The sequence below is a fragment of the Clarias gariepinus genome, chromosome 2 (genome assembly GCF_024256425.1).
Source record: "Clarias gariepinus isolate MV-2021 ecotype Netherlands chromosome 2, CGAR_prim_01v2, whole genome shotgun sequence".
Lineage (NCBI taxonomy): Eukaryota > Metazoa > Chordata > Actinopteri > Siluriformes > Clariidae > Clarias > Clarias gariepinus.
Window position 1 is genome coordinate 1,264,640 of NC_071101.1, and position 12,531 is coordinate 1,277,170.

At 38.7% G+C, this 12,531-nt stretch overlaps 1 protein-coding gene, 1 long non-coding RNA gene and 1 gene segment (V, D, J or C); 2 read left to right on the forward strand and 1 right to left on the reverse strand.

The window, feature by feature from the left end:
* Positions 1 to 477: 477 nt before the first annotated feature.
* LOC128506710 (uncharacterized) lies at positions 478 to 1,841 on the reverse strand. Its single transcript, XR_008355745.1, has 2 exons — positions 1,749 to 1,841; positions 478 to 953 (listed from the first exon to the last, which is right to left on the reverse strand). It is a non-coding gene; the product is annotated as an uncharacterized LOC128506710 (long non-coding RNA).
* Positions 1,842 to 2,102: 261 nt separating this feature from the next.
* On the forward strand, positions 2,103 to 3,033 carry LOC128506693 (immunoglobulin kappa variable 3-15-like). The segment is given in 2 exon segments: positions 2,103 to 2,186; positions 2,293 to 3,033. Coding segments are annotated over 2 exon segments (405 nt in total).
* Positions 3,034 to 4,505: 1,472 nt separating this feature from the next.
* Positions 4,506 to 10,999, forward strand: LOC128506653 (uncharacterized). 4 transcript variants are annotated; one of them, XM_053477222.1, is made up of 5 exons: positions 4,506 to 4,783; positions 8,246 to 8,334; positions 8,442 to 8,653; positions 8,734 to 9,693; positions 9,810 to 10,999. In XM_053477222.1, exons 2-4 carry the CDS (start codon positions 8,309 to 8,311, stop codon positions 9,315 to 9,317), a joined length of 822 nt encoding a protein of 273 aa, XP_053333197.1. In that variant the 5' UTR covers positions 4,506 to 4,783; positions 8,246 to 8,308; the 3' UTR covers positions 9,318 to 9,693; positions 9,810 to 10,999. The 4 variants fall into 4 exon arrangements, with proteins under 4 accessions (XP_053333197.1, XP_053333191.1, XP_053333205.1 ...); XM_053477216.1 differs by having other exon boundaries at positions 8,261 to 8,334; XM_053477230.1 differs by lacking the exon at positions 8,246 to 8,334.
* Positions 11,000 to 12,531: the final 1,532 nt, after the last annotated feature.

Genomic DNA, 12,531 nt, shown 5'->3' on the forward strand with positions numbered 1-12,531 from the left:
TTGTATGATCTTAAAGTGTGATTAACTCTATCCTTACGTACAGTACCGTATTTCCACTGCAATTAAATAAATAAATAAATAAATAAATATGACTAATAAAATTGTGGCAGCTACAGTTGATTAGCAGTTTAAATTGTTTGATAAAAGAATATAAAATAAGTCTGCACCTGTCAGTTCACTCAAGCATAAATCCTGCACTAAGTAAAGACATGAAAGCAGCTTCCTGCTCCACACCAGCTAAACACACAGAGTCAGTGTTAATCAGTAAATCAGAGATCAGTGTAGAGGAAGTGAGATTGAGATGAAGACGGCTGAGTGATCCTCTTTCTCCCAGAATAGAGCAGCACTTTCACCAGATGTTCAACTTTCTTCAGCCAAACTCACTGAAGCACAACACACAGCACTGAATCTACAGCTAAACACACTCTCTCATCACACTGATAATGACTATTAACTGGAATAAAAGAAGACACAATGTCCAAAATCAAGCTTTATTTCAGCAGAGCAAAACTACAGGAAGAGCAACAGGACAGTGAAGAGAGTAAAGACAGAAATGTCAGCATTGTGTAGAATTGAAACTCTATTGTAGATGGATGTGTAAGCAGCTCAGTGTTAAATTCTATCTTGGAGCTGTTAGCCTTCACACTGGCTCTTTCTGAACGTGACCGGATGATTGACGCCGTCATGGGAGACCTTACAGACAAACTCCTCCCCCTTTTCCCAGAGTGCTTTGCTGAGGGTCAGGGTGCTGCTGCGTGTGTAACCGTCCTTCTTCTGTTCTTCCGCGCTGGTCAGAACCCCGTCCTTCACCTCTGAGCCGTCCACCGTCCAGCTCACCAGCGCCCCCTGTGGAGAGTAGGCAGACAGCAGGCAGAGCAGCGAGGCCGATCCCTCAGACAGCTGCAGAGAGGAGGGAGGGAGCAGAGACACGGAGGGCTTCACCGTGGGACCGGCTGGAGACCACAAACACACAATAAACACACATTTACACACACTTACACAACATTTACTCATTACTGCTTATTCACATGACTGCAGTTCAGTAGAACTACTCAGCAGGAGAACATTTACTAGTTACTGCTTATATTGTGGAGCGACTCGGACTTTGATCAGCTTTATTCTGCGAGTGTATTCCAGTCCTCCTAAGTTGTTCTGTTACTTTTACATGTAGTCCTACAGAAAAATAAATCCACTGATGATGTAAATACACTGATATTCCACAGAATCAGGGCTGGAAAATGCAACATCACACCTTCCCTTTGAGTTTCCTGATAACAAGATTTACTCGATTACAAATCACATATCTGGCAAAAAGACTGAGAAATCAGTTGAGTGATGGAAATAACCCCATCACACCACATCCACCTTTCTACACACTGTTTATCTTTGTTTGGAGATTCAACATCAGTACATCAGTAAAATTATAGAAGGCTAACAGGCACAGGATTAAGTTTTATACCATGTCCTTCACAGCACACAATATGAACTTAAGAAGCTGTGAATGGAAAAGTGCTCTGTTTACTGACCAACACACGGCACACTTATTCAGATATTATAGCAAACAATACTCTACACTCTTTATCCCTAAAGTATAAATCCATAAAAACAATCAAATGGTGATTCGGTATCATGTTTAAAATTTTGACTTGTCAGATTTCTACATAAAAATGAACACTAAAATAAATATGAGCTTAATTGAATAATCAAATGAAGAGAAAATATAGAATTTTAAATAACTTGTGACTTACAGATGATGAGTTTGGTTCCTCCACCGAAAGTGTACCACAGTGATACATTCTAATGAAACCGTCGTACAAAAACCTCTGTTACACTACAGTGACCACACACACACACACACACACACACACACACACATACACACACACACACACACACACACACACCCGTGACCACACACACACACACACACACACATACACACACATACACACACACACACACACACACACACACCCGTGACCACACACACACACACACACACACACACACACACACACAGACAGTTGTGGTGTTTGCATATGTGTGCTGTGTCAGTGCTGCACACACTTTAAGAGCTGTAGTGCTGATCAGAGTGTGTTCAGTCCTTTCAGAGCCACTGACACGACACAGCACAATGATGATGGTACTGATTCTACTGCTGGGGACACTGGGACTCCTCGCTCACCGTGAGACACTCTCTTTACTTTTATTATTCATACACATCAGCACATCACTCTCACACTCACTACTACATTTGTTTCCATTATTTTAACTCTGCATCCTTTTCTTTAGAGTCCTTTGGGGAAATCGTCCTGACTCAGTCTCCAGGAGCTCAGTCTGTTTCTCCAGGACAATCTGTTACTCTCACCTGTACAGCCAGTCAGAGTGTTTACAGTAACCTCGCCTGGTACCTGCAGAAACCTGGAGAAGCTCCTAAACTCCTGATCTATAATGCAGATGAACTTGAGTCTGGGATTCCAGATCGTTTCAGTGGCAGTGGATCTGGAACACAATTTAGTCTAAAAATCTCTGGAGTTCAGACTGAAGATGCAGGAGATTATTACTGTCAGCAGGGTTACACTCCGTACACACAGTGTTATAGCGCCGTACAAAAACCTCCCTCAGCTGTAGAGGAAGTGCTCTGAGTCAGAAACACACACTGATCTGAGAACAGCTGCAGATCTGCTAAAGCTGCACTCCACTGAACATCATCAAACGTCTTCATGTTTAAATAATAATCATTCCTGAGAAGCAGAAAACTCTTAATCAGCTGTTCCTTCTGTGATGTAAAATCAGCTGGTGTGTATAATGGTGTATGATGATGATTTCCACCTTCTGCTGAGAGGAGCAGCGTCTACTACACACTCCTGTAACACACACTGTAGTGCAGGAGCTTTCAATAAGACTCAACATTCATTTCTATATTATTCTGTATTTTAATCAGAATTTTCTCATCATCTGTAAAGTTTAAGCACAAAACACTTTCCTTTTCTCCTCCATATAAATAAACCTGAAGTGAACTGAAGACCTTAAACACACATGACCTGAGTTCCTGCTGAAGGAGAAAATCACCACAATAAAACATAAAGCTTCATTTGACTGAAGCTAAATGTGAAGCCAGTGTGATGCAGGTCTACATGATGATGTAATGACTGTAATGATGATGTCACTGTCATTACAATATTAGTCAGTACATTCTCTCTGTACATTTTACAAAGCAGAGGCAGACTGGTGGCCCAAATCCTCAATGTTCAGGAGGTTCAGATTGTATGAAAGGGGCTGATTTGAGAAGTGCTTGGATGTTGTACAGGCTGTTGGTGAGCTCCTGTTTCTATCTCAGCAAGTAGCTCTGAGAAGATCACACATGTACAGTGGGCCGTGTTCTACATTATCAGACCAAGAGACACCTGCCAGGATCTCCTCTGAAGGTGAAGAGTGGAGAACCAGGACGAGCCACTAACTAATCAAAAGCACCTCATTACCTGTGTGGAGGACTTTCACTCCACTGGCCCACTGACCTCAGAGCTCAGTGTAGCTCAATTCACAGCAGAGATGGAATCTGTTAGAGCTAATAATAACCTGCTTCTGTCCTCTGAGTCTTGGAGCTTTGGGCACCGCAGGCTTCGGTTCTACACTGCAGGAACCAGGGATGTTTCTATGTGGAGGAGTAAAACATCCCTCAATCCACCATCCTGAATAAAAGCAATGAGAGACAGAGACAGAGAGAGAGAGAGAGAGATCAGTGAAGTGAGAGAGAGAGATTTACATGAAGACCCAGAATAGAGCAGCACTTTCACCAGATGTTCAACTTTCTTCTGCTTATTAAGAGTCCAGGAACATTAATTTACACAAACACACACACACACACACACACACACACACACCTGTGGAGCCAGTAGTGATAGTGATGATGACCTCAACTGTTACCTGCAGTAACCTTCAGTTTGGGTGATGTGTCTGGGATTCCTGATCATATCAGTGGAATCTGATATTACAAAGAATTTAGTCTAGAAATCTCTGAATTTTTTAAATAATCGAACGTGTTCATGTTTTAGTAATAATCATTCCTGAGAAGCAGAAAACTCTTAATCAGCTGTTCCTTCTGTGATGAGAAATCAGCTGATGTGTATAATGGTGTATAATGATGATTTCCACCTTCTGCTAAGAGGATCAGCGTCTACTACACACTCCTGTAACACACACTGTAGTGCAGGAGCTTTCAGTAAGACTCAGTGTAGTATTTATACAGAAGTCAGTTAATGATCAGTAAGACGGTTATACACTGTAACAAATTGATGTAAATTTACAGGATTTTTTTTTACAGTTTCAGACTGTTTTTTTTTTCTTGAAATATCACATTACTGTAAAAGAAACAGCATTACTGTGATTTTATTTCAATATAAAATTAAATTTTAATATTGTATTTACAGTTTAATACACTACAGTATACAGTATTTAACCGTAAATCACAAAGGCTTTGGGTATTTTTTCCTTAGGATATGGAATGCTATGCTGTTTTGTTCATCATTCACAATCATCAGGTTTTGTAAGCATTTTATTTTTGCAGCATTCACATTTTTCAGATTTGAAAACAGTTACTCAAACATTTTAAAACCGTTCTGTCGCACTTTATTGCAGTTGGTTTAAAAAAAAATAAAAAATACAGTAATTAACTGCAAATTGCAAAGGATTTTGTGATCTTCAGTGACGAGGGGACTCCATGTTGCCAGGATCTCTTCATCCATCATAATCATGGAATTTTTGTGGAATCCATAATCATCAGGTGTCGTGACCATTTCTTTGTCCAACATTCTTTTACTTAGAGTGTAAATTGGATAGGGTGCACACTTTTGAAAATTATTACGCATTTTAGAAACTTTCACCACACGTGTCAGTGCAGCACAAATGCTTATTGCTTCTGCACATGCTGTTTAATTTTATTAGTACAGCTAACAACCAAACCGAACACCAACAGCACATCATACATGCTATAATAATTAATTCAGCTGCCGTTACTGGACTAATTATGACTTTGAATTGATTTGACCCGAGCATTACACGCTAAAAGCTGTGAGTAAGCATGTTCCGGTGCCAGTATTGTGAGCACGATTCTTTAACCAAACTTGCATTTGTCAGACATGTGGAGGGAGATCTGGCAGAAGTTTTACCAGAGAGAGTTGATGAGTCTCTTTTCTTAAAACATTTAGCCCTGTTTTATTTAAAATTGCTTCTAAAATATAAAATATTGCTTCTATCATCAGTCATTCAGTCTATTATTGAAGACTTTCAGTTAGTGCATGACATTAGTCAGTCTCATTTACTTCATAGTCTGGATGAAAAGCTGACACTGTTGGGTATCTCAGATAAAGAGAGAAAGAATGTTTTGGATGTTCTAAAATCAAATGACTTGCTTCATGCTTGCAAAACTGGCACTTTAAAAACCGACCAGAGATGAAAAACTGTCTTAAAAAGTCAGTTTAGATATGTTGAGCCAGTTCCTATTTTTCTTGGACAGAATAAATCAGGAAAAGCATGTTTTCTTCAGTACATTCCAGTGAAGGAGACACTTAAGTCACTCTTTTAAAGTCAGTTGGTCATGCAACAGTCATGTTGCTATAAACAACTAATGAAATCCTCATCCAGGCCAAAAGAAATCTTGGAAGACATATGGGATGGGAGCAACATTGCATCAAATGCAATTTTTCAGTCAGATGACACATTGGCTCTTGTTTTGTACCAGGATGCATTTGAAGTGGTAAATCCACTAGGATCTGAAAGGAAAAAACATAAAGTGCTGGCTGTTTACTTAACTCTAGCAGACATACCACCTCATAACAGATCAAGTGTGGATCAAATGCAGCTGGTAATGCTTTGTCGAGAACAGGATTATAAATATTTTGGATCAGAGACAGTCTTTGGGTCACTTATCACTGACTTGAAGGACCTAGAAGTAGCTGGCATACCTTCACCAGATGGACACATACACAGAGCCATATTGGGGATAATCTCAGCTCACACAATATAGGGGGCTTTAATGAAAACTTCAGTAAGTGCAAGTACTTTTGCCGATTTTATACTATAGATCGTGCAACATTTCTGTCCTCTCCCTTTACAAGAGGTGGAAAGAGAACTGTAGCATCTTATAGCAAAAGTGTAGAACACATTGCTGTAAGTGGTTCTGATTCATCAGTGGGAATAAAATACAACTCAAAGTTTAATGAACTCTCTCACTTTCATGTGTGCAAACCAGGTCTGCCTCCCTGTTTGGGCCATGACCTTTTTAAGGGTGTTGTTGCATGTGTCCTAGCTTTATACATTGAAGATTTTTTTACAAACCAAAAATTGTTCACATATAAAGAGCTGAATGGACGACTTAATAAGTTCAAGTACATTGGCAATGATGCAGGTAATAAACCCAGTGATGTTAATCCTGTCATTGAAAAGCTAAGTGGGCATGCTGTCCAGAACTCGTGTTTCTTTAGACTCCTTCCTCTTTTACTTGGAGACAAAATAAAAAATTCAGTGCAGAACAAGATTTGGCAACTTGTGTTGCAGCTGAGGCAAATTGTTGAATTAATCTGTGCTTCTGCCATTGCATCTAGCCAGGTAACCTACTTGAATGTCCTTATTGAGGAGTACATACAAGGTCGACATGAAGCTTTTTCTAATAATCAACTAAAGCCTAAACATCATTGCTTGTGTCTTTATCCAGAACTAATTCTCTGCTTTGGTCCTTTTATTCGCTTATGGACACTTAGGTTTGAAAGCAAGCACACTTATTTTAAGCAGTGTGTTCACAAGCTGCACAACTTTAAGAACATAACTGCCACACTAGCAGAGAGACATCAGCTTTTACAAGCATACCTCTTTGCTGGTGATATCTTTCCACCAAATATTGTTGTTGAAAAGGGTACAGATTTCTATTCAGATGACTATAGTGAAAGCATTAAACATGCTGTTGCCCACCTGGGCTTCCAGACACACAAGACTATTGCTGTACATGAAGTCTCAGTTAAAGGTACAAGCTACAAAAAAGAGATGTGTGTTGTTTTAGGGAAAGCTGATGATCGATTGGTCTTTGCACTCAAAAAAATGAACATGGCTACCTGTTACATGTACTAAAATGTAATATGTGATTTGTACATAATAATTTCATGTTTCCAAGATGAACATGAATAAATTATGTTGTATTTACACGAAATTCAACAACTTAACATGTATTAGATTCAATCATGTTGAGATAAACCAAAAAAATCTTGTCACTATAAAAAGCGGAAATATCAGATCAAACATCGCGAGAAGAGAACACAGTGTGTTGAGAAGACAAACGTTTGGCGGGCGTGTGGAAAAGGTAAGCAGGAATTAAATCCCACCTTTCTAAATAGAAACGAAATACTAAACATAAATGTCACCTGCTGTTTAGCGATGTTTAGTCACGTTATTTTGGTTTAAGCTATTTCTTGTATTTTTAATCACACTTAAAATACCGACGGTTATATGCGCGTGCTTAATCTGCGGTTCGGTTCTGGTTTCGGTCTGTTCTCATGAGTTGTGAAGCGAGAGGAAGAAAGTATAAATATTGTTCATTTGATAAATTAAGTATCATGAATTTTAATTGAATCTATCTTTGTATTTTTTCACAGGAGTTTGTGAGTGAAAGTGTCCTGTCTGCATCTGACTTCAGGAGTTTCCTGACCAACCGTCTCTAACGGTCATATTTAAAAGTCATAACGGACAGTTATAAAGTACAAAACTTTCTGTTGGTCGTAAAAACAATTTCTATGATTAATACTTATTTGTGGTGTTTTATGTTTTGTACATCTTTTCAAATTAAGACTTCATTTGTAAGTTGCTGCTGGTGTAAAATAAAAATCTCAGTTTTATCCCGTTTGTCTTATGCTTCCTTCCTTCACAGAATTCTGATAACCAGGGCTTGAAATTTAAATTTACTTGAGTTGGATCAACTTAATTTACAACTGAAAAATGTGTTGTACCAACGCTATTCATTTATGTTAACAGTATTAAATTATGTTGGACGCAGCAATAGTAAATAAGTTAAATGAACCTAATAAAATTAATTTGACTGAACCTAAAAACATTAAGTTGGGCCAACAAAATTGCTTAATGCTGAAAGAAAGCCATTAAATCAGGTGGAAATTCTTTCTATAATTTAATTATGTTCATTCAACAAGTTATTTTTTTGAGTGTGGAAAGATTAAACTCCTTTTTGTTTCTGACACTTCAGTTTATTTTGTCACAGAGAAATGCCTATCTGACTTCCTTGTTGATGTGGGAATTTATTTCCTGAATGTGGACCATCAACTCATTTTTAAAGTATGTCTGTGTAAAATGGTCTGATCTACCAGACTACTATCCTTTGCCAGTTTACAGTGTGTTTGGCCTATCTGTAATCACCCTTCACCACTCATTTCCTTCCCTAGAATGATGTCTGATGTAACCAGATGCATCAAGGAGGAGATAACTTCTGTCTTGCCAAGTTTACCAAAGAATACACTTCATTTGCTTGTAGAAAAGGTGTTAAACAAGGGAGTAGAAACCAAAGAAGACTTGCAGTATGTGAAAGAAAAGGACGTCGCAGAATTAATTCGGCCGATACAGTGTAGAAAACTTCTGAAAGCATGGAGTGCGCATGGTATTAGTCTGAATTTTATTACCAAGTGCTTGTAAATGTATGCAGAAGTTGTAATTGACTTTATTTTTTTGTTTTGCCAGGGACAGAAATTTGCTCTGCACCTCAGTCCTCAGTATGCAGTTTACCTCTCCCAAGTTCAAGTTCCAGTAGTTCCTTGTCTTCTCCCTTATGTTTACCAAGTCCAACATTAAAAAAGAACTGGCCTGCAACGTTTGCGATCCCATGGGACAAAATGCCACCTGGAATTACTGCTGCTGCAGACAGTGGGAAGAGGCTTTCACCAGCAGATAGGAGGCAAATGGTTTGTGTCCTTGTTGATGAGATGAGGAAGTTTGAAGCCAACCCAATGAAGTCACAGTGTCTTATAATTGCCGAAAGGGTAGTCAGGCAATTTCCACAATCCTTTGCTAATATGATAGAAGATCGAATAATCGGGGGAGGATATTCCTCACTTCTGACTCAAATAAAAGTTCGGGTAGAACATCTTAACAGAAACAACACACTAGCACGACTGAGATCTAATAAATGTAGTACTGGGGCAAAGCAAAAGACAGGTCCTGCAGACAGCTATGGCTGTACACAGTGGCAGCCAGACTTCCCACCTGAAGTGACAGAAACTACGTTGGATATGAAAAAGCAGAGTCATGGAGTTCTACTCATGTGAAGGCTTGTCCGAAATTGAAAGAGCAGAAGTACAACATCTCATGGTAGAAACATACTACTTACAACGCAAGATGATAAATACAATGCCAGCACACTCCCTTGAGTATATAAAGTCTCATTGACCTTACTTGTTTATCCCAAGGAGTATGTGCATTCACTTTGAAACTTTAACTGATATTAATGTTCTCAGGTGACAAGAAGCATCTTTTAAAGAATATAGTAAAATTATCATGAAATTCTTTAGGTAAAAACCCACCAATGAATCAGTTAAATCGATTCTGATAAGAAGCAAAACATGTGTTACAGCTCCCTATGTTCTACAAATCCTGATGGTTCACTTTAAAGAGCAGAATGAAGCTCTTCTGCTCCAAGCAGATGTAAGTGTGCAACATCTTTTTCTCTGTTTCTAATAGATTTTATTGTAGCACTAACAACAATTATCAAATACATGTATTTACATTTTAAATGTAATATAAAATTTATTTTTGTATAGGTAGCCGCCTCTGCAGCTGATGTTGAAAGGTCCCTAACATTGCCTGACAGCCCTCGGTTGATTGTTCTAGGTATGCATGGATAGATACAGTTTATACACTGATCAGCCATAACATTATGACCACCTAATTAATATAGTGTAGGAACCCCTGTTGACACCAAAACAACTCTGACCCAATCTGAACTTTCTTACTGCAGGCCCAGTGGAAGAGACAAATCACTGGTTGGTGTCTATAGAGGGCCATGTAGTAACTGGGTCTTGCAACGCCACACTGTTTGCCAGCTTTTATAACTTCTCTAGTGTTCTCTAGTGGAGTTTGGTGTTCCACAGGGTTCAGTTTTAGGCCCACTGCTTTTTTCCCTTTACATGCTTCCTCTGGGCAACATAATCCGTAAGCATGGTATTAGTTTTCATTGTTATGCTGACGATACACAGTTATATGTCTCAGCAAAACCTGATGAGATAAACCAGCTTACTAAAGTTGAGCAATGTGTGCAGGACATAAGAAATTGGATGCTAATTAACTTCCTTCTGCTTAATCCAGATAAGACAGAAGTTCTAGTCATAGGACCGCATACAGCTAGGAGTAAGATTCTAGATCACTCTGTAACTTTAGATGGCCTTTCTGTTCCATCAAGTGCAACAGTAAAAGACCTCGGTGTGATTATAGATTCCACCCTTTCATTTGAAGCTCATGTAGATAATATTACCAGGATAGCATTCTTTCACCTCAGAAATTTTGCCAATGTAGTGGGTTTAGGTGAGTGACAGCAGTGGTGATCAGAGCGAAGCACCTCCCTGTCTAAAGAGTGATTGGCTGCTGCCTGGGTTGCGTCACGCCCGGTTTCCTCTTTGTTGTCCTTGTTTGTAGAGGCGGCAGGTAAGCACGTTGTTTAAACATGGCTGTTGGAACCTGGGGTCCGTTCTTCGTACGTCGCTTGACACATCTAAGATGAGATCATCGTGCTAATTACGATCTGGCTAAGTTGTTTCTTCGAGCACACCTGTTGTTGATGATTAGTATAGCTGGAATGAGTTGTCTAGGATTATTGTGCGTTCGTGCATTGGTTTAATGGGTGATATGCATCGACAGTAGAAACACTGATCACAACCCCTTTTATTGGTTAATAAAATGGCAAAAGAGCGGCTCAACTTTTTTTTTAACACGTGTTATGCGCTGAAATGCTCCCCTGCTCTATTTTATAATAAAATTCGTTTCGTCCAATTTATCATTATAAAAAAAAATATTTATTTTTATTATATATAAATATTTTTTTGCATATTCATGACAAACCTCTGAAAAATAAATGTGTTACAAAATAAACATTATACAAACATTTGTATTAATGGTCCTGACGGCTGTCTCGTGCCTAGGGTTTATTATAATAGTAATATTATATTTGATAATAATAAACCTATGAATTTATGTTCTAATATAATATTTTATAGCGATTATATATATATATATATATATATATATATATATATATATATATATATATATATATATATATGCAAGATACTTTTCTTTTCCCACGTGAGTCAGTCCGTATCAGTCGTGCTCTTTAACCAATCAGATGTGACCCCGCCATTTCAACCAATCATAAGTAAGCCAGGTTCTCTTGGCCCGCTTAAATGTATTTGGTTAATTGTTTTCTTGGTTATTTTGGTGGCATTGTTTCTATTTCTTCCTTTAATTTGAATGAATGTGTTTCCTGATGGCTGACCTGCTATAGCGACTATTCAGTACATTTAATGTCTTATGACCCTTTCTTATGTACTTTTGTTTGCTACTGACACTCACTGTTGTCAGAAGATGTCTCATTAAGTGGCGTCTGTAATATTGTTGGAGTCTTTTGTTTGTTCTTTTCTTTCTTATTTATTGTAGGAGCTGAGGTTCGGTGACAGATTTGTCGTTTTCGCTGTGGTGGTGGTTTTTCCCGATTGTGTGCAGTGTGTGTGGAGTGTTTGAGTGCGCGATCATGTGGTGTGTGTGGAAGTGTGTTCCGGTAAAAAGACCACTCTACTTGGTCTGGCCCTGGTGAACCTCAGCTCTCAGTATTCTGTTTATTTTGGTTTTATGCAACAATATATACATTTCAGTCAGGTCTTTTTATTTAGTTCTTTATTTTTCTTTATTTTGTGTACGACCTGGCGTTTCTTTCGGTTTCTTTTGTTTTTAGTGTGTTTTAAATCTTGTATTAATAAAATTCCATTTTTTATATCTCATCCCCGTCTCCTGCCTGCTGTGAAGTAGTCGAACTTGTGTGCTTGACCTCTAAATTGAGTGGTTTAAATCTTTTTGTCCCTGGGGTGAGTCCCCGGGTGGCGTAATCGGATCTTTAGTGCTAACCTTAACACTTAGTTGGCCCTCAGAGAAACGAGTGTGTCTTGTGCCTCGCGCCGCTCCCGCCACACCAAGATAAGAAATATATTGCTAAACGATGCAGAAAAACTAGTTCATGCTTTTATCACCTCTAGGTTGGACTATTGTAATGCCTTACTGTCTGGTTGTTGAGCTAGATGCATAAATAAGCTTCAGCTAGTCCAGAATGCAGCAGCGAGAGTCCTCACTAGAACCAGAAGATATGAGCACATCACCCCTATCTTATCTTCACTGCATTGGCTCCCTGTGAAATTTTGCATTGATTTTAAAATACTACTCCTGACATATAAAGCATTAAATGGTCTCGCGCCGCAGTACCTGAGTGAGCTGCTAGTG